Below are 22479 nucleotides of genomic sequence, written 5' to 3' on the forward strand. Positions count from 1 at the left end.
CTGGATGGGTGGGTGTAGGCTATTGTTTCTTAGCTTAGTTACATTACAGGTACATAGTCCTAGACCAGTTGCAAGGATATACAAAGCACACGAAAGGAAAATAAAAGTCTAATGCAAACTGACTAACAAACTGTTCCCTGGGCTAAACTTCCAGAAGACAAAAAGCCCTGGCTTCCTTTTCCCTTGAACTCACCCATGACCTGATGAGAATCAAGCTTCCTGCAATCCTGTCTCTCAAGTATCTGCATTTGTTTCTGCAGCCAAATGCCACGGCCACACAACCTGCTACATCCCCAGCTTAGCTCCAACTGCCTAAATAAACCCTTATCTTCCTGTCTCATGGCCCTGTAGGTCTCACCCACCTGGTGCTGATTGGCTGATCCCTGGAAGTCACCGTCCTGTCAGTCATGGCAGGGTTCACTTCCGGTTGACTCTTTAGGGGAAAGGAGAGGCTCTTACTTGCAGATTGTTACAGCTCAACAGAGCTAGCCCCTAGTAAACGCACTAAAGATAAGCAAGCACCACTGAAATGCCTGGAGAACAAATGGAAAGACCCAAATATACAAAAGGCAGCACAGCCATCCACCTCAGGTGCAGAGAAACCACTTAAGGGGGGAAAGGAAGGCATAGCAGTTGGAGGCTAATCCCCTGCTACCTGAGCAAAGAGGTGCCTTTTTAAAGTGGTGATTCTCTTTATTTAGCAGGGGGAAAGCAACTGGCCCAGTCCATCCCCAACACAGCATAGCTCCAGTGGATATTGCTGGTGTCTAACTTATGTTTCTTTTTAGATTGTGAGCCCTTTGGGGACAGGGAGGCTTTTCTGCTTCTTTTCTACTTCTGCTTTGGGAACATTTGTTGAAAAGCGGTATATAAATATGCATTATCATAATGGAGAGGATGAGCAAAAACCTAAGAAGTGCAAGAAGAAGAAGAAGTATGTGATCCCACAATCACCTAAACACAGCCCAATCTGCTTATCACCTCTTAGGTCCATTTATTCTGACCACTCAGAGTACAATACACCCCCTGCAGAGTGCAGACTCCATATCTGAGGGCCAAAGGGCTTGTCAGCACCCAACTCTCCAAGCTCTTAAGCATCAACAAGTGGGTCCCCAGAGGGACCCCCTTCATACACTCTTAAATGTAGATGGCATTATCACCCTGGATATAAGCACAGGGCATCATGGGCATTCTGGGACTACCGAGACGGGTATAACCTGGACAGACAGGGCTCTTATCCTGATTATGATGATGAATTAGAGGAGGAGGACGCCCCATATTGGCACAGATCTCACCACAGGGCATACTATGAATACTATGCCCCGAGACACGTTTTCCCAACTATCCAGGAGTCCACTATCACGTGGACACTATGGCAAGCATAAATCACACTCACGGTTAAGGTCACCACTCAGTCCTGCAGGATCAACCTCCCCGAGCCAAGATTGCAGGAAGAAAAACAAGAAGGCACAGGACTCTACGCCTCAAAACTCAACAGTTCACATCCCCCCAGTCACCCCACCATTACCAACCTGGCAGCAGATCACTCTTAGCCTGGTGTACCAATGGGTGACCCTGACCATTGCTGCTCTGTGGAGGAAGCCATAGAGTAGAAACTCGCATCACCAGACACCCCTGCGGGTGAGACTGAGGAGCTGTATCCTGTAGATGATATAGAGGACCAACCTGATTATAAGCCTGAGGACAACTTATTTATTTTATTTTATTTATTTATTACATTTGTACACCGCCCCAAACTTTCGTCTCTGCGCTGTTAACAATAGTATAAAATAAGTTAAAATATATACAAAAACTTAAAACAATTTAACAATTTTAAAACCATGAATTAAAACCTTAAAATTTAAAGAACAGAAAAATCTTGGGTGAAGAGGTGGGTTTTCAAAGGCTTTCTAAAAATTGTCAAGAGATGGGGAGGATCGTATCTCAGCAGGGAGTGCATTCCATAGTCTCGGGGAAGCAACCGAGAAAGCCCGTCCCCATGTGGCCACCAGCCGAGCTGGCGGCAGCTGGAGATGGACCTCTCTGGACAACCTCAGTGGGTGGTGGGGATCATAATGAAGAAGACGTTCTCTTAGATACCCAGGGCCTAAGCCATTTAGGGCTTTGTAAGTTATGACTAGCACTTTGTATTTTGCCCGGAAACCTATTGGCAGCCAGTGTAACTCTATCAACAAAGGAGTGATGTGGTCTCTCCAAGATGACCCAGAGACCAACCTGGCCACCGCATTCTGTACCATCTGAAGCTTCTGGACTACGTACAAAGGCAGCCCCACATAGAGCGCATTGCAGAAGTCAAGTCTGGAGGTTACCAACATATGTACCACTGTTATCAGATAAATTCAAGAGATACTCTGCTGTGACGCTTTTAGTGGGTTCTTTGCAGATAAAATCTCCTGAATTCGGGCCTACTTGGACTCCACTATTTCTGCAGGGTCTGTGAGGGAGGTATCCCATAATCCCTCTTGCAGTGTTAGGTTGGATCAGTTTCAATCTGTGACTCCTGATGACGTGGACAAGCTGCTTGGAGCGGTACAGCCTACCACTTGTTCTCTGGATCCTTGCTCAACCTGGCTGCTTCGATCTAGTGGAGAGGGTGTTGGAGATGTCCTAGTTAATATCATAAATGCATCGCTGAGGGAGGGTAGGGTGCCTCCCTGTTTGAAGGAGGCAATAGTTACACCACTTCTTAAGAAGCCTTCCCTGGATCCCTCAGCAATAGATAGTTATAGGCCAATCTCCAATCTCCCCTGGCAGGGCAAGGTAATCAAGAGGGTGGAGGCTAACCAGCTCCAGGCGGTTTTGGAGGAAACTGATTATCTAGACCCATTTCAAACTGGCTTTAGGACGGGCTATGGGGTTGAGACAGCCTTGGTTTGCCTGATGGATGACCTTTACCGGGGAATCGACAGAGGGAGTGCGACTCTGTTGGTCTTCTTGGATCTCTCGGCAGCGTTCAAAACCATCGACCATGGGATCCTTCTGGGTCACCGGGGGAGCTGGGAATAGGGGGCACTGCTCTGCAGTGGTTCCGTTCCTATCTCTCGGGTAGATCCCAGATGGTGGAGCTTGGTGACAGTCACTCCTCAAAGCAGGAGCTGTTATATGGAGTCCCGCAGGGCTCCATTCTGTCACCAATGCTTTTCAATATCTACATGAAACTGCTGGGTGAGGTCATCAGGAGATTTGGTGCTGGGTGTTATCAGTATGCTGATGACACCCAAATCCACTTTTCCCTTTCATCTTCAGGAAATGGCACTCATTCTCTAAATGCCTGCCTACAGGCAGTAATGGGCTGGATGAGGGAGAACAAATTGAAGCTGAATCCAAGCAAGATGAAGGTGCTCATTGTGGGGGCTCAGAATCTGAGGAGTGAGTTAGATCTTCCTGAGCTGGATGGGGTTACACTCCCCCAGAAGGAGCAGGTGCACGGCTTGGGACTACTCCTGGATCCAGGCCTCACCCTGGTTTCTCAGGTGGAGGCCATGGCCAGGAGTGCTTTCTATCAGCTTTGGCTGATTCGACAGCAGCACCCATTCCTTGAGAGGATGACCTCAAAACAGTGGTGCACCAGCTGGTAACCTCCCGGCTTGACTATTGCAATGCGCTCTACATGGGGCTGCCTTTGTACGTAGTTTGGAAACTTCAATTAGTTCAGAATGCGGCAGCCAGATTGGTCTCTGGGGTAACCCGGAGAGACCATACTACGCCTATTTTGAAACAACTGCACTTGCTGCCGATATGTTTCTGGGCAAAATACAAAGTGCTGGTTATTACCTTTAAAGCCCTGAACGGCTTAGGCCCAAGTTACCTTAGAGAGCGCCTTCTTCTGTGTGATCCCCACCGCACATTAAGGTCATCTGAGGAGGCCTGTCTCAGTTACCACCAGCTCGTCTGGTGGTGACTCGGAGGCGGGCCTTCTTTATAGCTGCTCCGGGGCTGTGGAATGTGCTCCCTGCGGAAATCTGCAATTTGAATTCTCTATTAGCCTTCAGGAGAGCCCTTGAAACATATTTGTTTGGCCTGGCTTTCCAGGGTTTTTTAATCTGTTTTAATATTCTAACCCGATTTTGGGGCTTTTAATCACTGTAATTGTTTAGTTGTTGTTTTAAAATGTTTTTAAATTGTTAATTGTTGTTATATTGTTTTTAATTTGTTTTAGCTCTTTATTGCTTTAGTGGTTTGTTTTAATTGTAAACTGCCCTGAGCCATTCTGGAAGGGCGGTATATCAATCAAACAAACAAACAAACAAACAAACAGAACAACTCCTTAGGATGGCTTCTTCCCTTGGCTTGCATATCGCAAACAAGTCTTCCTCCTTGGAAGACCCAATTTTTAGCTTAATTCAAACAAAGATTTAAGGGTCGGTGGCCATTCTTCTAATGCCAGCCATCACTCAGATTGTTAAAATAGCATGAGAAAAACCACCTATGGGATGACACTTTAGAGAGAATCCAAAAACTTTGTTCCACCACATGCTCCATGGGAATCTCGCAATCATTGTCTATGCTGGCCAAAAAATGTTACTGGTCCTGCCAAAATTAGTATAGGCAGTCAGGGTATCAATCAAATTATTCCTTTCATTAGCACAACAGGTACCAGCAGAATAGGGCCTTCACTACAAAAGCACACAAGACCACTCAGCTGCCAAACTCAAACCCACCTGTCCTAAAAGGCAATGCCGACACAGTCTCCAAGTTAGACTGCCATTACATCACATGTGCAGCCATTTCATCCAAAACATGGGTTTTGGCCATAGTATGCAGTGGCTACAGGATAGAGTTCAACACCTTCAACCTTTTTCCAGGAGGAAACACACAAAGCTTTCCCCTCATCTTTTGGAAGAAATACTATCCCTCCTGGGGAAAGGAGCCATCGAAGAGGTGCACACAGACCTGCTCAGAGGTTTCTATTCGAGATATTTTATGACCTTGAAGCAAGAAGCAGGGCTTAAGACCAGTTTTAGACCTGCGGAATGTCAACTCCTTTGTGTGCTACTGTCGATTGCATATGGTCACAATCCTGGCCATCATGCGCCTCATTGCAAAGCACATCTGGTTTGCATCCATCAATCTAAAAGACACATACTTCCACCTGTCCATCGCACCTCATCATTGCAGATATCTCAGATTCTGAGTGGGTTACCATACCTACCAGTACAAGGTCCTTCAATTTGAGTTAGCATCTGCCCCTGCATTTTTACAAAATGCAGGGCGGTGATGGCAGTGCATCTTCAACTTCAGGGAGTGACAGTCTTTCTGTAAATAGACTGGTTGCTGGTAGCCTCCTCCCAACAGCGCCTCATGTGTCATGTAGAAACCACCCTTCGATTCTGAATTCCCTGGGACTGGAAATAAATTACAGGAAGTCATTTCTTATGCCCATGTGATCCCTAGAATTCCTTGGAACCCATCTAGATTCCACGAGAGGGAGGGCACACCTTACTCCCCACAGGATAGCCAATCCTGTGGAAGCACAACAATTCTGCAGAAATCAAAGGCACAGCGTCCTTTGTATAGAGACGATTGGGATTGATGGCTTCCATCACAGCAGTCATTCCACTAGCGCATTTCCACATGCATCTCCTACAAGCATGGTTCCTGGACAATTTCAAGCCTCACTGCAAGCACCTAGTGGTTCTCATTACACTGCCAGTAAAGATACACAGCAGTGCCGTGGTGGATGGAGGACTTCAATTTGTTCCCTTCTGCCAACCCTCCCCAACACTGACCATAGCAATGGACATGTCGAAATCAGGGTGGGGAACCCACTTCAAGAATTTCACAGTAGCAGGACTCTGGTCATGCAGAGAGGTGCAGAGGCATATCAACTACCTCAAACTGCTTGTGATCTTTCTTGCCGTGAAGGCATTCCACACTTGGCCCATGCTGGTACTTACAGAAAATATGACAGCCAGGTTGTACCCGAATCAACAGGGCAGCACAGCTTCTCGAACCCTGATGCTACTCACTCTGCAGATATGGTCATGGTGCACACACAGGGAAGTCCGGCCAGTCACAGTACACATAGAAGTGATTTCTAGTATCCTAGCAGATGCTCTCAGCCTGCAGAGCACCCAGTCCCACAAGCATTCAAGAGATGGGGGACTCCCACCATAGATCTCTTCGCCACAGAAGCCAATACAAAATGCAGATGCTTCTGCAGCAGAAAGGAGTCCGATCCACAATCCCTAGCCGATGCATTTTGCCTCCATTGGGGACAGGGACCACTATATGCATTCCCACCAGTTCTCTTAATCTTGAAGGTCACTGAGAACCTGGAGAGGGATGGGGTGCACACACTCCTTGAGACCCCATAGTGGCCAAGGCTAGGAGTCTGCACAAAACTTTGTTGACCAGTTCGGTTCAAATATGGACTGGACTTGAACTCGGCCAGGGATGTTTGATTTTGTGTACCTTGAAACCTCTCCCCAGGGTTCAGTTTGGGGGGTTCGTGAATTTTTTTAAAAAATAGATTTTTTAAAACAGAAATATAACTCACCACCGCCACTCCGGGGGCTTTTCTGAGTCCAGGTGGGGGGTCTCTAGAGGTTCCCCCACCAGCCTCCATTATTTTTCAAATTGCCCAGTTCAAATTGCCCAGTTCGAGCGGTGTTTGGTGCATTCCAGACCTCAACCCTATGACTGTGACCATTTTGGAGGTTGCTGCACATGCCCAATGGGCCTCTGAGTGGCTGGACCCAGATCTTGACTTATTGATCAGTGTCTAGTTTGTCACTCCTGGTCAAGTAGTGTCAACTGGGTTCAGGTTCCTGGAGGGGTTACTAATTATCTTAATCCTCGACAGCCTAACTTCATTCCTGGTTTGAGGATTGAAATTGCTTGGGTTGCTCACGTGAATTATCTACACCAGAAGCTGCATGGTGGAGTGTGACCCAGTTGGTTCTGCTTCTGGATCTTTGCTGTTGGATGCTGAGGTGGCAGCTGTGGCCAGGAACACCTTGGCTTAGCCCAGCTGCATTTTTTCCTGGAGAAGATAGATCTACTGTAATCCATACCTTGGTGACACCCAGGCTCTACTATTGTGACACACTTTATATAGGGCTGCCTCTGAAAAGCATTCTGAAAATAGCTGATCCAGAAAATGTAATGTCCTGGTTGTGGAAATCCCTCACCACAGAACCTTGCATGGTCCCTGTATTGCAGGAGATTTTTTTTTAAATAGGACATTAAACCCTTTTTGTTTTGTCAGGCATTTTGCCTGAAATGAATGATCTACCTGGCTTGTTGTTGCCACTGTGATATGTTGTCCAAAGATATGCATAACTTACATACTCCCATCATAGCTACAGAAACACAATACAGCTGACCCACCAGGCTGCATCAGCATGGTGTCCCAGGTCTGCTAATAATACTCAAATGATGTACAGTAGTGTCTTTTATGTGCTAGAGCAGTGACTGCTGACCTAGACATTTATTTGCCAGAATATCCAGACATAGGACCAAGTGCCAGTTCTTCACACATTCAGTTATTTGCATGGGGTAGAGAGCAAACATGGCTGCAGCTCACCAAAATGAATTGCTTTATAGTCTAAGTGTATCGTGTATTTATAGACTGAACAGATTGCCCTATTCCTGTCAGCTTCCATGGGCTTGCTCTGCCCCATGTTCCAATCTGCCTTCCTTCTGGTTTAAGATGGACATTTCTAAAATTACTGCTGTAATTGGCTCATGTGTACTTTGATTAAGCTTTCAGCTTCTTCTGTTCATTTGCATCTCTTTTTCCCATCCAGGTTAGTAATTTGCACAAGCAACAGTACTGTATTGCTGTGAAGGTATGCAACATTACATCAAGCTTCTATATGCTGTATTTCATCAGTGAACATAAGCATGTATTGGTAACCTGGATGGGAAAAGTCTCGAAATAAAAAAACAGAATAGTGAATTAAGAACATAAGAACAGCCCTGCTGGATCAGGCCCAAGGCCCATCTAGTCCAGCATCCTATTTCGCACAGTGGCCCACTAGATGCCGCTGGAAGCCACAGACAGGAGTTGAGGGCGTGCCCTCTCTCCTGCCATTACTCCCCTTCAACTGGTACTCAGAGACATCCTGCCTTTGAGGCTGGAGGTGGCCCACAGCCCTCCGACTCGTAGCCATTGATAGACCTCTCCTCCATGAAGTCATCCAAACCCCTCTTAAAGCCATCCAGGTTGTTGGCTGTCACCACATCCTGTGGCAGAGAGTTCCACAAGTGGTTCACGCGTTGTGTGAAAAAGTACTTCCGTTTGTTGGTCCTAGACCTCCTGGCAATCAATTTCATGGAGTGACCCCTGGTTCTAGTGTTGTGTGAGAGGGAAAAGAATTTCTCTCTCTCCACTTTCTCCACACCATGCATGATTTTATAGCTCTCTATCATGTCACCCCGCAGTCTTTTTTTCTAAACTAAAAAGCCCCAGGTGTTGTAGTCTTGCCTTATAAGAAAGGTGCTCTAGGCCCCTGATCATCTAGGTTGCCCTCTTCTGTACCTTCTCAATGCCCTTTTAAAGATGTGGTGACCAGAATTGTATGCAGTACTCCCAAGTGTGGTCACACCATAGTTTTGTATAAGGGCATTATAATGTTAGCCGTTTTATTTTCAATCCCCTTTCTAATGATCCCTAGCATGGAATTGGCCTTTTTCACAGCAGCTGCACATTGAGTCAACACTTTCAACGAGCTGTCCACCACGACCCCAAGATCCCTCTCCTGGTCACCAACAGCTCGGATCCCATCAGCATATACTTGAAGTTGGGGTTTTTCGTCCCAGTGCTAATTGTTAATACATTGTTGCCACTTTACAAACAAACAAGACTCGGTAATTAGAAATCCCAAACTTTGGAGGGAAATTCAGATGGGGAGAATTTTGTAAACATTCCTAAGTATTTGAAGGAGTGAGTGAGTGTGTGTGTGTGTAATACCTCCCTTCAACTGACTCTGCAAGAAGAGAAGCTCTAAAAAAAATTTCATAAGGGGCAAGGAAATCAAATTATCCTGAATTTTACAACAGCCAGCAAATTAAAAGAAAATAGGAAAATACTGTTGCTAAAATCCATGACCATTTTCCTTCCAAGCTGATCTCTCTGTGCAGAAGAAAAATGAATCACAAGCAGTTTTGTCCTCAGATTTCCATATATTTATAACTGGGGCTTCTGCCAGCCTCTCCAACTGTCACAAAACAGGCCTGCTTCCAAGAAACAGAAGTGAACACTGCTGGGCATAACTACAAGTGCACAGCTTTGGTAACTATTTCAGACGTGAGAGTCACTGGCGCTTAGTTATCACGCATGGAAGGCTCTTGATAAGAGTTCTAATGAAGGTATGCAATCAGGTGCAGAAAATAATTCATACTGATGGATCGATCATTCATGATATTGCTAATTAGCAACTTGAGTTTGTCTCCTATGCATTTCTGCTTTCTGTTGAACCAGATGTGGCCCCGTGGAGAGAGTTAGGATTTTTTACTTTTCCTCAATTTTATATTTTGTCCATTAAAAAAAAAAAAGTGATCTCTTGGGCAGAACGAAGGAGGGGGTATAGTACTAGATTGCTTTTGATACTGAACACCTCTTGAAGCATAGCAAGGGAATTTCAAAGGACACTTTTGTGAAGGAACATATAGCTATTAGAATTATTAGAGTTGGATAAAACCTCATGCCAAAGCCACATTGATTTAGCGTCAAAAATCAATGGATTTCATTGATTTTGTTTGAAATATAAGGCAAAATGGTTTCATTCAGTGTTCTTTCCATAGATGTGATTGACTATGGTACTTTGATGCCCGAGGGGGGTCCATAGCCTCAGACTGGATTTCACAGTCACCGTCACTCCCCTCTCTGGACAGTACCAATATAGTAGGTATTAGCCATTTCTGTCCCCTTTGTCAAACTGCTTCCTTGACTGATTCTTCTTCTGAGAATTCAACCACCTTTCCACCTTTTTTCTCCTCCTTTGTCACTGTCACTGCTCCTGAAATACTCCCCCTGCACCCTGACTCTTATGATAATTCAACTGGTTCCAGTGCAGGAACTTTCCCATGTTGGTCTCCCTTAGCACCTTTTCCATTCCCTTAGCAATGGGCCACATCCAGTCAGAAATACATCCACCAATATGTCTTCTGGCTTTGGCTTTCCTGTACCTGATGTATGTTGAATGAACATGGTGGTCACAAGTATTTGGTGAGGCTGTGGGTGATTGAAGGTCCCAACATGTGGTTGTGGTGGCCCTCTAACTTCTGCAGCACTGTTCCCTCTAACAGGGATTCCCAGATGTTGCTCACTACAACTCCCAGCATCCCCAGCTGCAGTAGCCTTTGGCTGTGGATTATGAGAGTTGTAGTCAACGACATCTGGGAATCCCTGTTAGATGGCAAACTGTTCTGCACTATAGTTTTATTTTTGTTAGTATTAAAATATATATTTTAAAAGTTTAAGATGTGAGTTAGATTGTTAGGTGTACTGACCCTGTCGATTTCCCCAGTTTGGAAAACTCCGCTGCATAATTTGTGGTAGCACTCATACTCCAAAAAGTGTGGAAATGTCAGGTTAACTGAATGTCCTTACCTTCCCGGTCATGTAAACAGTAAAGACTTTGTACAGTTGTGTATCTTATGCTGTCTTTACAGCTTAAGTTTTATGCTTCTACCCTTTGGCTTGGTCTTTCAGTTTGACATTGGGCTGGAGAGAGATGGGTACACACAGAATTTCAACAGATGCAACATCCATAACCACTTGTTAGAGATGCACCTGATTGATTTCTGGCTCATGTATTGTGACATTAACCACAGCAACCCCCATCTGGGCTGCTAAGTAGATTGGTATTCTCACCACATCCAGCTGTGGTCTTTAATCTGCACTGGATTCTAGAAGCACTTTCAGCTCTGGAAAATTGTTGAGGTTAATACCAGATACTTGCACTTTAGCAAAAGAGGGTGTCAGCAGCTCCAGGACTTGCACAAAGCTGTATCAAGTCCTTGATTCTTCATAAGCATTTAAGAAAAATGCCTTTCAAATTTGAAATATATATATAATAGCATGCCTGAAAATTGAAGATATTTCATAGCCATTATCACTTTCCAGTTGATCTGTTGAACTCCATGACACTGAATACAGTAAAGATATATCCTTTGATTGCATTCATGAATAAAGCAAATTGTGGTGGCATCTCTGGCTGAAATGTTTAGTAGCAAGGGTAGCAACAGCCAGCTACCCCAATATGAGCCAAGCCAAACAAGCTGGTTCAGAAACATGTTCAAATCCACCCCCAAAGCAACCTGAATTGTTGCTATTTGCGGGGAGATAATGTGTCAGCATGTACTGAGACAACCAGGTGATGCTCCCTTTTTCTTGTTCTGCAGGCCTTGGCAGGCAATGAAATGTAATGAAACACAGGTCAATGAAATGTAATGAAACAGATCAGGAAGCCAGGGAGTGTTGCCACCTGATGATCTTTTCTCCATCCTCCATTCAGGCTAAGGGCCAAGAAAGCCCTTCCATTACCATCAGTTTGACTGGAGGGGAAGAAACATTTTCTGGCTGAGTGATGGGTGAAGCTGCTCCATCTGTAGAATTTCTGCCTGGTTATTTAACAGCAGGTGGCATTTTGAGGGAGCACTGTGCCTTGTGGGAGATACAAGAGGTAGAAATGCATCATGGGCATCTCTAGAAAGTGACTGGGAAAGCAACATCTGTTGAATTTCTGCCCGGATGCATTCCAGGGCATCCAAGGCAAAGTATGGATTTTGTCTTTGTCTTTCAGCTTGACATTGGACCAGGAAGGGCCTAATTTGCACAGCCAACATAAATTTACACTACAATACAGAGTATAAATTTATAGAGTATAAATTTACTCTACTATATCTTTACCATTATAAATTTAAAAGTATAAGTTTATTCTACTATATCTTTACTATATCTTTACATGGTGCTGAAGTTAAGGTGGTCACTTTCTTTTGCAATGTTCATGCTCTTTGGAATACAAGTGAATGTTATAAGAACTTAATTCACATCTTACTCAGAAGGATTTTAAAAAATATTTTAAGGTCCTTTTCTTTTGAAAAAGCATTGGGATCATTCCATCCCCCCCCCACTTTTCAAAAGAGCTTGCTTTTGTTCCCCTCTGTGTTTTTTAACAGGATGCTTCCAATACCCACCCACCCCTGTGTTTACAGGGATCTTTCTATTATATGTGCTTGTTTTTCAGTGAACCATGTCTTAGGATTCTTTTCCATATAATATATGGAAATATATGTCTGACCAGCATTCATAATACGACCTGTGTGTTCTACAATTTTGTGGAGACAAAACATACTTGTTTTACAGACCTATTGGCATGTTCAAAATTTTGCTACTTTCATAAACTGAATTGCTTTGCAACACTACAGGATTTTAAGAATTAATTTTGCCTTCTCTTCCTAAGATGTGAACAGAATGCAGTTAATAAAGCGCTCTTACTTTAGTTGTTTGCCTTGATACAGCTCAAGGCAGTTTCTTTCTCAAACCTAGCAGTAAATGAATGTTGATGGTGCAGATCTTACCACTATCTAAAGGGTTTGCTTCTTTGTGTTAAAAATAGCAGGTTTTGTTGTACTTGGAGTCATAAAATGTGTTTGGTACATTTGGTACAGCCTGCATAATTCTTTTTTAGGGGCTCGGGAGGAGGATGAAGACTATGTCACTAAAATGTCTCCTCCTTTTCCAAAGCATTTTTCAACAGTAGTATTGTTTTTTCCTGCCTCCTTAACAGTTCTGTTCTGCTTATTCAGACATCATTAAGGTCTTCTGCATTTGCATTAAAAAGGGACAACTCACCTATTTTGTCTACCTCCCACAGTAGATCTCAAATTGATGGAATCTTTTTAAAGAGAGATGGAGAGTAATTTGGCTAGTAAATGAGAAGGGTTATGTGGTGGGTTGTGCTATGGTGATCATATTCCAAAAGTGAGTGGACCACACATTTAAACTAGTTTGAAACAGCTTTCATCATTTTGGGCTTCCCCACCCTCCAAAAAAACCCCCAGTGGGAACTGCAATTTTGTGCAAATGCTGAGAAGCCTTTATTAGAAAGAACCCTTTCATCAAAGAACTTCAGCTCCCAGTGCCTGGGTGGTGAGGGACCATGATGATTAAGCAAATTTGAATCTGGCTTAAAATGTGTAGTGTAGACATATCCCTAAAAGTTAGGGAAACTGCACCTTGGAACACTGGTTTTTATTAAAGACCTTAAAGGAACTGGCATTCCTCTTCTTTTTGGAACTGCGCTCCTCCTCCAATTTGTACACATAATGTATTTGTGTGTTTTGTCCTTAGACTTTTATTTTATTGCAGGAGCTGGTTGTTATTGTGAAAGGCATGTTGCTAATATACAGTAGGTTGGAAATAAACATACCTAATAAGGTCATTTGTGAAATATTCCTGCATTGGTTTTGAGGAGTGTCCCCTTCATCTTCCCGTGTCCCATCCCAATTTGTTCCCAAGGTTCCTACAACCCACAAAAGCAACCTTTCAGGGAGCTGTTGGGAAGAGAGGCAGGGGAGTTTTTTGGTATCTACTTCTTTATGCCCAAGCCACCTAATGGCGCAGTGGGGAAGTAACTTGCCTAGGGAGCAAGAGGTTGCTGGTTTGAATCCCCGCTGCTATGTTTCCCAGAATATGGGAAACTCCTATATCGGCCAGCAGTGATACAGGAAGATGCTGAAAGGCATCATCTCACACTGCACGGAAGGAGGCAGTGGTAAACCCTTCCTGTATTCTATCAAAGAAAACCACAGGGCTCTGTGGTTGCCAGGAGTCGAAATCGACTCGACAGCACAACTTTACCTTTACTTTCTATATGCCCACAGGAGTTAGTGTGTGTTTGTTTTTTGCTCCACCCCTGCGCCACCCACTTTGGCTCTGCCCACCTGCCTGGCACCCACCCCGTCCCAGGAGTCACCAGTCACCACTGTTTGGAATCATGTGTTCTACCCAATGAAAACTTCCAGTAGTGGTTATGTGTCTAGTTCAGACAGTGGCTGACATCCAGGCTAATGTTGCACTGGTGCTACAGGGAGGGGAAATTTCCCCTCAATCTCCCTATAGCTCTGAAGCTAACTGCTTCACAGAAATATTCCTTGAGGGTCATGCGATTGTCCAGAAATATTTTCACAGTGGTATGGTCAGCTGGAGAGGAAAGGAGAGACCAGCAAAGACTAATCTCTGACCATAGTACCAACACAGCATGTACAGAGCAGTTTGAATATCCACCATTATGTGTGAATTGTGGCCAGTTAAATTATGTGTATAATCAATCAAAATAACATGTAGTGGGCACATGATTCATAATCAAGAGTATTCTGCAAATGCCTTTCCCGTACTATAATTTGTTTTAAAATTGTTATTACCATTCCTTCACATCTCCGGTATATATGGAGAGATCCAGTTACGACTGCAACCGGCTTGTTTGGTGATAACTCGGGAAAAGGCCTTCTCTGTGGCTGCCCCAGGATTTTGCAATATGCTCCCTGTCAAAATAAGGACATCTCCATCTCCATTTGCTTTTAGGAAGACCCTCAAGACGCACCTATTTTCACAGGCCTTTAACAGAAATCAATTCTAAACTGTTTAATTTGTTTTTATCAGACTGTTTTTATTGTATTTTGTAAATTTTAAACTATTTTCACTCTATTGTATATTGTGCTTTAAACTTTGTACACCACCTAGAGATGTACACATCAGGTGGTATAAGAATATGATAAATAAATAAATATATAGACCCAGTCTTCACAAGCAGCAAATGAGGTGGTAAATCTGTGTTTGAGTTGTACCATTTCAGCCTACAAGTGGGGGCTCACATGATAGTAAGGTGAGGGGCCAACATACATTTCCCTCCGCTAGAAAACTGGCATGTCTGGGAGAAGTCTAGGCTAGAAGCCAGCTCTATGAGAATTAGTTTTTCTAGATGGAGAAAACTGTATGATGGAGAATGCAGTCATGTGAATTCACCTGTGAACTGAAGTGGTAAGTCCACATGCAGATTTGTCATCAAAGTAAAAACTAGACCTTGGTAGGCCAGTTGAAACAATACTTTCTGGCCAGCCCTGCTCTCACATGCTTAAGATGTGGGTCACACATCACACATTCCCCATCCCCCAGTATGCCACATGGGGGTGGGTTTGCTTCATCTGAACAAGCTCTACATGTGCCCCAAATACTGTTAGGCGCATGTGTAGAGGTGAGGTTTAGAAGAACCATGCTCCTATAAACTTGAGAAATAGTAGGGGGAGAGGTGAATATATGTGCTCACGGAGCACTCACTTTATAATCTTACAGGAGCAGGGCCAGTCAGGAAGTATTGTCTGAACTAGCCCAGTCTGTGCATGTTTGGGTTGTCCTTACCAGCAGGTAACCGGCGGCAGTTGGGAATGGATTCTCAGGCTTTCCAGGAGTTGATAGGATGAGCTCCCTGGCTTGGGTTCACCTTTACGTAGCCCTGGGAAGGTGGGAGAACTAGCTGGCCTTTTTTCAGGCTGTTGGTCTCTTCATGGGTTGATGGTTTGAGTTCTAGGGATGTCCACAAAACAGATTTGCACTTTATATTGAGCTTGGAACAAAATGCAGATGGCCGAAACATTTCATTGAAACAGTGGTCAACCCGGTTGTTTCAAGAGAACAAAACTCAAAACATTTCTAGTTTTTCGGCCATAGGGAACAGTGGGGAAGCTGAAAACACCCCATTGTTCCCCATGGGTAGCTGCTAGGGACACCAAAGTGGTAGGGTATGATGGGTGCTATCTACTACCCAACCCACAAAATAAATGGGCAGGCAGGCGATTTGAAACAAAATGTTAACCTTTCTCCCAAACCCCCATGGTATTGGAAGCCAGAAAACTAAATCAGCAAGGGAAAAACAGGCTTCCAAAATGGCGCTAAAAACATTTTGAATCAAAACAGGGTTGTTTTGTTCTGAGCTCAAAACTGGCCCTTTATTTCAAGTTGTTTTGTTTCGAGCTCAAAACAATTAAAACGGCCTGTTTCAAGTTGAAGCATTTTGCACATCCCTATTGAGTTATCTGTTCTGGGATTCTTCTCTCTTGCCTTTCCCTTGCTTTTGTGTAAGGTGGGCAAGGTACAAGAGTTTGCAACAGTCTATATTGTAATTATTTGCTGCTCATTTTTGGATGCCTTTAGTTTGAGATTATATGTGGAGTATTTCTTCACTTTCCATTGTGCCTCTGCATTTTTGTGCCTTGCCCACCTTACATGGATTTATTTTATTTTATTTTTTTGTTCTTGTGCCTGTGTCCCCGCCTTTTGTTGCTTTCCCTTGCTTTCAGCTGTTTAAGGTCTGGAAAATATTCAATCAAGGTTGAATAAACCTCTCATAATTTGTGAAACAATGAAAAGTGCACCCAATGTGTCCTTCAGTCAAGCAGAAATGGTGGCTAGTTTTCTTGCAAGCATGCAAGTATTTTCTCTCTGTACTTGAGTGTAGCACACAGAATGAAGCCTCCATCTTCTGTTGTTTTAGTTTTGTTTCAAACAGAAGTGGAAATATAAAAGTGCATGCTTCTTTTCTAGAATTACAACAACAGCTGCATGTATGATGGACCTACGAAGATACCCCCTGGATGAACAAAACTGCACACTGGAGATTGAGAGCTGTAAGTACTGTACTTTTTGTAAATCCTACTTACTGCATGCTCAAACGATTCAGACGTTTAACTTTTTTTTTCATATGCTACTAACCTAGTTGTTTGTCTGATGACATTCAGATCCTTGTAAATACACAAAACAAATTTAGCTATCCAGATGGATTAGTAATTTGCGGTACAAGGATTAGAGGAACTTATTTTGTGTGTTTGATTGACAATTTTCAGCTTTAAAAGTCTCACTCAAATGCCTTTTGGAGTTCATGTGAGGAGCACAAGGATTACTATCAATTCTTTATCCTCCTTTGCTACTGAACTGGATTGCTATTTGTTTCCCTTTTTAAAAAAATAAAGGGTTTAGATTTGTCATTGAAATTGGTGTATGTCATACTTCCAGTGCAAATGTGACAGTGTTAGTCTTATGTGTGCTGGTTTTAATTACTATTTCCTGCCTCTATACAGATTCATGCTGCTTGATCTTGCTAATATTTCCATCGCCAGTTCTGCATTTTCTGTACCAGCACATGATAATGTAATCTTTATAAGTAAAAATTCCATGCAGTAAGATCTAGTCAATAGGCTTCAATAAATTCAGCCACTGTGCAGGAGGAGAGGTGTGCCAGGCAGCCTTAAAAGGTGTACTTGGTTTAGCTCTTAATACAAGACCAACAGCTGGTCTCCAACCAGCTATTGCTTCAGATCCAGCTATTCCTTCTGAGTTCAGGTCAGTTAATATGTAGTCATGTGACAGATGAAACTGGACTGCATCCATTACTGTACTGTATATAGGAGATTGTACTTGGGCACTGGTTGATAAAGGAAATTAAGTTTTTGACATCATGTTTTTTCTTAATAGGCAAAAGTGCTGCAAACTGTCATGAACATAAAATCCATCCTAAACAAGAATTATTATTTTTTTGCATATGAATGCAAGGTGTTTTTAATTCCATGCACAAAACTAAAGCTCTACAGCTGGCTTTCCAGGGAGCTCAATGAGTATATTAAGTAACATAGTATCTGTAACTGCCTTGGAAAATGTAAAATTGGAAGACAGGATAAAACTATTTAAAACCAATAGATGTACCATTTAAGGGTAGAGGTGTTTTCTTGTGTTAGCATTCCACTTTGCAAGTGCTTTATAGGAACCATTTGCCCCAATCTAGAGTATTCATTTCCTGCTCTTGCTCAGAATTGGCTCAGATTTTTGTAACTTGTAGAATCACCCAAGCAGGTTTAGGGATGTTACTATATAGATCTGATATCTAACAGAGCAGCGTTTCCATGGAAACAAACACTTCTCAATGGTGAATGCTGGCAGTCATTGACTGCTAGTCTCAGGCAAATCATCTCCAAAAACTAGCCATTGTAATCCTAGAGGTTACTTCTGGACCAGAGAGATTCATGACTAAATGGGATTACTTCTGCATGTGCACATATTGTCAAACTGAGCTCTGCAACTGGATAGGTTGAGCCATTGCCTTAAGCTTTTCCTTTTTACATTTTAAGAATTGGAGGCTTTAGGGGTATTCACTCTGCATATGCTCAAAGATGTTGAATCCTTTCTCATGATCAGTGAGAAAGTGCTACAGGGTCAGCCGAGAAGAAGCCTGAAAAACCTTACTTCTCTGCAGATGATCCGCTTCCATGTGTTTGGTGGGTGAATTGCCCGCCCAGACTATTACTGGCTGCTCCCAGCAGCTCGGAGGGTCGGGTTGCTGGGACAATTTTGTCTGCCACCCAGAACTCCCATAATGCATCACGTGAGTGAGAGGTGCATTATGGGAATCCCCCCTCCCTGAAGCCGACCAGGAACCCCACAGTCTGCCAGCCCTGGTGCAAGCAGCCAGTGCTGGCAGATGATTTAAAAAAAATGGGGTTAAGAGAGCACTTGCAACAACAACAGTGCCTGCTATTACTACCCTGAAACTGGTACTCAGAGGCATCCTGCCTTGAGGCTGGAGGTGGCCAATAGCCCTCTGACTAGTAGCCAATGATAGACCTCTCCTCCATGAAGTTATCCAAACCCCACTTAAAGCCATCCAGGTTGTTGGCTGTCACCACATCTTGTGGAAGAGAATTCCACAAGTTGATTATGCGTTGTGTGAAAAAGTACTTCCGTTTGTTGGTCCTAGATTTCTTGGCAATCAGTTTCATGGGCTGACCCCTGGTTCTAGTGTTAAGTGACAGGAAGAAGAATTTCTCTCTATCCACTTTCTACATACCATGCATGATTTTATAGACCTATCATGTAGATATTGACCTATCTATAATGTCTCCCCACAGTCGTCTTTTTTCTAAACTAAAAAGCACCAGGTGGTGTAGCCTTACCTCATAAGAAAGGTGCTATAGGCCCCTGATCATCTTGATTGCTCTCTTCTGCAACTTTTCCAGTTCTACAATGTCCCTTTTTAGATGTGGTGACCAGAATTGTAAGCAGAACTCCAGGTGTGGATGCACCATCGTTTTGTATAAGGGCATTATAATATTAGCAGTTTTATTTTCAGTCCCCTTCCTAATGATCCCTAACATGGAATTGGCCTTTTTCATAGTTGTTTCACATTGAGTTGACACTTTCAACGAGCTGTCCACCACAACCCCAAGATCCCTCTCCTGGTCAGTCACCGACAGCTCAGATCCCATTAGCATATACTTGAAGTTGGGATTTTTCATCCCAATGTGCATCACTTTACACTTGCCAACATGGAACTGCATTTGCCATTTTGTTGTCCACTCCCCCACTTTGGAGAGATCCTTTTGGAGCTCCTCACAATCTGTTTTGGATTTCACTTCCCGAAAGAGTTTGGTATCATCTGCAAATTGGGCCATCTTGCTGCTTACCCCTATTTCAGAGATCATTTATGAATAAATTAAAACGCACCTGTCTCAGTACAGATGCCTGGGGGATCTCACTTCTTGCTTCCCTCCATTATAAAAATTATCCATTTATACCTACCCTCTGTTTCTTGTCTTTCAACCAGTTAGCAATCCACACATGTACTTGTCCCCTTATCCTATGACTGCTAAGTTTTCCCAAGAGTCTTTGATGAGGAACTTTGTCGAAAGCTTTTTGGAAGTCCGGGTACACTGTGTCAACTGGATCACCTTGTTCCACACACTTGTTGACACTCTCAAAGAACTCCAAAAGTTTGGTGAGGCAAGATTTCCCTTTGCAGAAGCCATGCTGGTTTTCTCCCAGCAGGGTCTGTTCTTCTATGTGCTTTACAATTTTGTCCTTGAGGATGCTTTCCATCAATTTGTCTGGAACGGACATTAAACTAACCGGCCTGTAATTTCCCAGATCGCCCCCGGATCCCTTCTTGAAAATTGGAGTCACACTGGCTACTTTCCAGTGCTCTGGTACAGAGCCTGATTTCAGGGACAAGTTATATATTTTAGCAAGGAGGTTGGCAATTTGACATTTGAGTTCTTTGAGGACTCTTGGATAGATGCCATCCAGCCCTAGCGATTTGTTAGTTTCAAGAACATCTTCCGACCAGTAACAGTTGCATTCCAACTGACCTCAACCAGCGCAGGCTCCTCCTCCTTAACTGCATATGGAATCCCCAACAGGCTCCTTTTCCCTATCTGCATATGGAATCCCCACTGCTTCTGCTTGCAGATTCTCATGAGAGCTTCCACTCATGGGATTAGCCATGGGTATGTCTTAGAAAATTAAATAAAAAGATGGTGAAGCACATACTTAAGCATACAGATCAGTTAACAATGATTCTTAACAAACTCTTAACGGATTTTGCTGGCTATCAAACAGAACTTAGCCACATTATAGGATATCTGGTCATTTGAAAGATAATTAAGATAAAAAGAATCTGTACAACCTGTGTGTCAAATAATAAAAGGGGTTATATGTATATGCTGTATAACGGTGAAATTGGCAGTGCAGGAGCACATGAGCCATTGTTTCAGTATCAGCTAATTTGCCAAGATAAGTATGTTCGGGGGGGGGTTGATATCTCCCTTCCAGGACTGCTGATTGCAAGGCATTGCATCGTGCCTGTGTCATAGCTCTACGGTATTTTGGCACAATTATCTGGTTTAGGTATCTGGCAAGGTTGAAATTCAACCTTGTGCCTAAATGGACCAACAGGAATTGAGCCCTGATGAATTTGATGCTCAATATAATATATTCTTTGACTAAGTTTGACCCTGGCATTTTCATACCCCAGAGTTATTAATGCAAGAGGGGAGAAACCATAGTGATGCAGCCCCTCATCCAGCTCTCTTTCCACCTGGAGTGATAGCTATCCTTTGATACAAGTGGAGCTAGGCCTGCAAGGTGGAAAACCAGCTTCAGCCAGAATTTGAAGATCTTAATCCATGCTCTGGCCTCTACTTTTAGCAGTCCTGCTTTCAGATGAAGGACAGCACTGGGCACACCCTGGGTACTGAAAATTTTTCCTCAGGATCTTAGATTGCATGGCTTCTACCTTAGAGAAATTAAAGTACATTCTAAGCTGAGCTCCATATAGGAGCTGTGTTCGTACTTTGGCCCAAAGGAGCTTTATTGCCAAGAGGAAAATTGGGCACCCCAGAACAATGGAAAGATTGACTTGCTTGTGTACTCTTGTGTGCATTTTGCCTTACATATTCCCTGTGTGCACCCCTTCTGCCTGAGGACTGGATTTCCAAGCTCAAATGCTATGTGATGTTTGGGCTCAGCTTGTAATGGTCGTAGCACAGTGAAGTGCTGGTGGTTTTGCACAAGAGTGTGAATACTTTGTGTAGCACAGTCACACTTCAGAAGTCATAGTTAGATCACAAACATTGTTTGACCATCAGCAATGTGTTTTCTATCTAACTAGTGCTTCTGGAGTGTGCAAGATCACTGGTACTTCACGGAGAGCTCATAGCAGCACGAGTGGATCAGCACCACTTGTGTTATCCTGTGCTGGATGTCGACCTCTGCTTATAGGCACTGCTGTACTGGCACATAGACCCCCTGGGAAATATAATTTCTCCTGAGTCCTCACTGATGAAGAAGAACAAGAGAAGACCCAGACCAATGTTCCCTCTGAGGTGTGCGCACATGCCTGCACTCACACGTTTTTTTATGTTTGCTCAATTAATTTTAGATCCTGCTCAGGTTGAATCAGGAAGGCCCCATTCTGAATGTATGTGTGCACACACTGCCTTGATACTCCCGCCCAGAAAAAAACTCATTCCACACACAGATAGAAAAAAAATGAGAGAGAACACTAACCCAGACAGAACTTCATAAAGCACATTAAACGGGGAGTGGGAAGGGAGGAGCGGTGGAGATCCGAAAAGATTTTCATCCGATAGAAACTAATGGAGAGATGTCAAGGATTGAATGTTAGCAGGAGAGATTGAGAGGTATGCGTATGTTTGGGACTTGAACTCTGTATGATTCAGATGTGGAACTAATATGTGCCAGTTTTGCCATTATGAGTAGGGCTTGTACTGAGTAGGGCTTGTTTTTTATCTAATGCATTATTTCTGTGATTTATAGTAGCTTTATTATTTAGTCATAGCCAGTTTTCTACTTGTAACTGAAATTTCTCCTGATTTGAGCGGGCGTGGGGGGTGGGCGCGGATATTGTGTGGGTTTGGAAAGATCTCATTATTTGCACTGCAGTTACTGTATGCTGATAGCATCTGTGGTATGAAGAGCTGGAGTGAATGGTGCTGATAGTGCTGAGTGGCCAGATATTGATTTTAGGTTTGTTTGTTTTTTGTTGTTGTTTTTAAATCACCTGATAGCATCATCTTTTATCTTCCTCATAGTGGCATACATAATTGTTGGCTGATTATTCTGTGTTTTGGATTATCTGTTTGCTCTGGTTTTGGATGATCTGT

At 43.4% G+C, this 22479-nt stretch overlaps 1 protein-coding gene across 5 annotated transcripts in view; it reads left to right on the plus strand.

Moving 5' to 3' along the window:
- GABRB2 (gamma-aminobutyric acid type A receptor subunit beta2) overlaps nucleotides 1-22479 on the plus strand; it is a 227312-nt gene that overhangs the window by 105934 nt on the left and 98899 nt on the right. For all 5 annotated transcript variants that reach the window (XM_053296058.1, XM_053296059.1, XM_053296061.1 and 2 more), the window contains one exon: nucleotides 16574-16656. In XM_053296058.1, coding sequence (XP_053152033.1) covers nucleotides 16574-16656 — 83 coding nt within the window. The remainder of the gene's footprint in view (nucleotides 1-16573; nucleotides 16657-22479) is intronic.

The sequence above is a fragment of the Hemicordylus capensis genome, chromosome 2 (genome assembly GCF_027244095.1).
Source record: "Hemicordylus capensis ecotype Gifberg chromosome 2, rHemCap1.1.pri, whole genome shotgun sequence".
In the NCBI taxonomy this organism is placed as follows: domain Eukaryota; kingdom Metazoa; phylum Chordata; class Lepidosauria; order Squamata; family Cordylidae; genus Hemicordylus; species Hemicordylus capensis.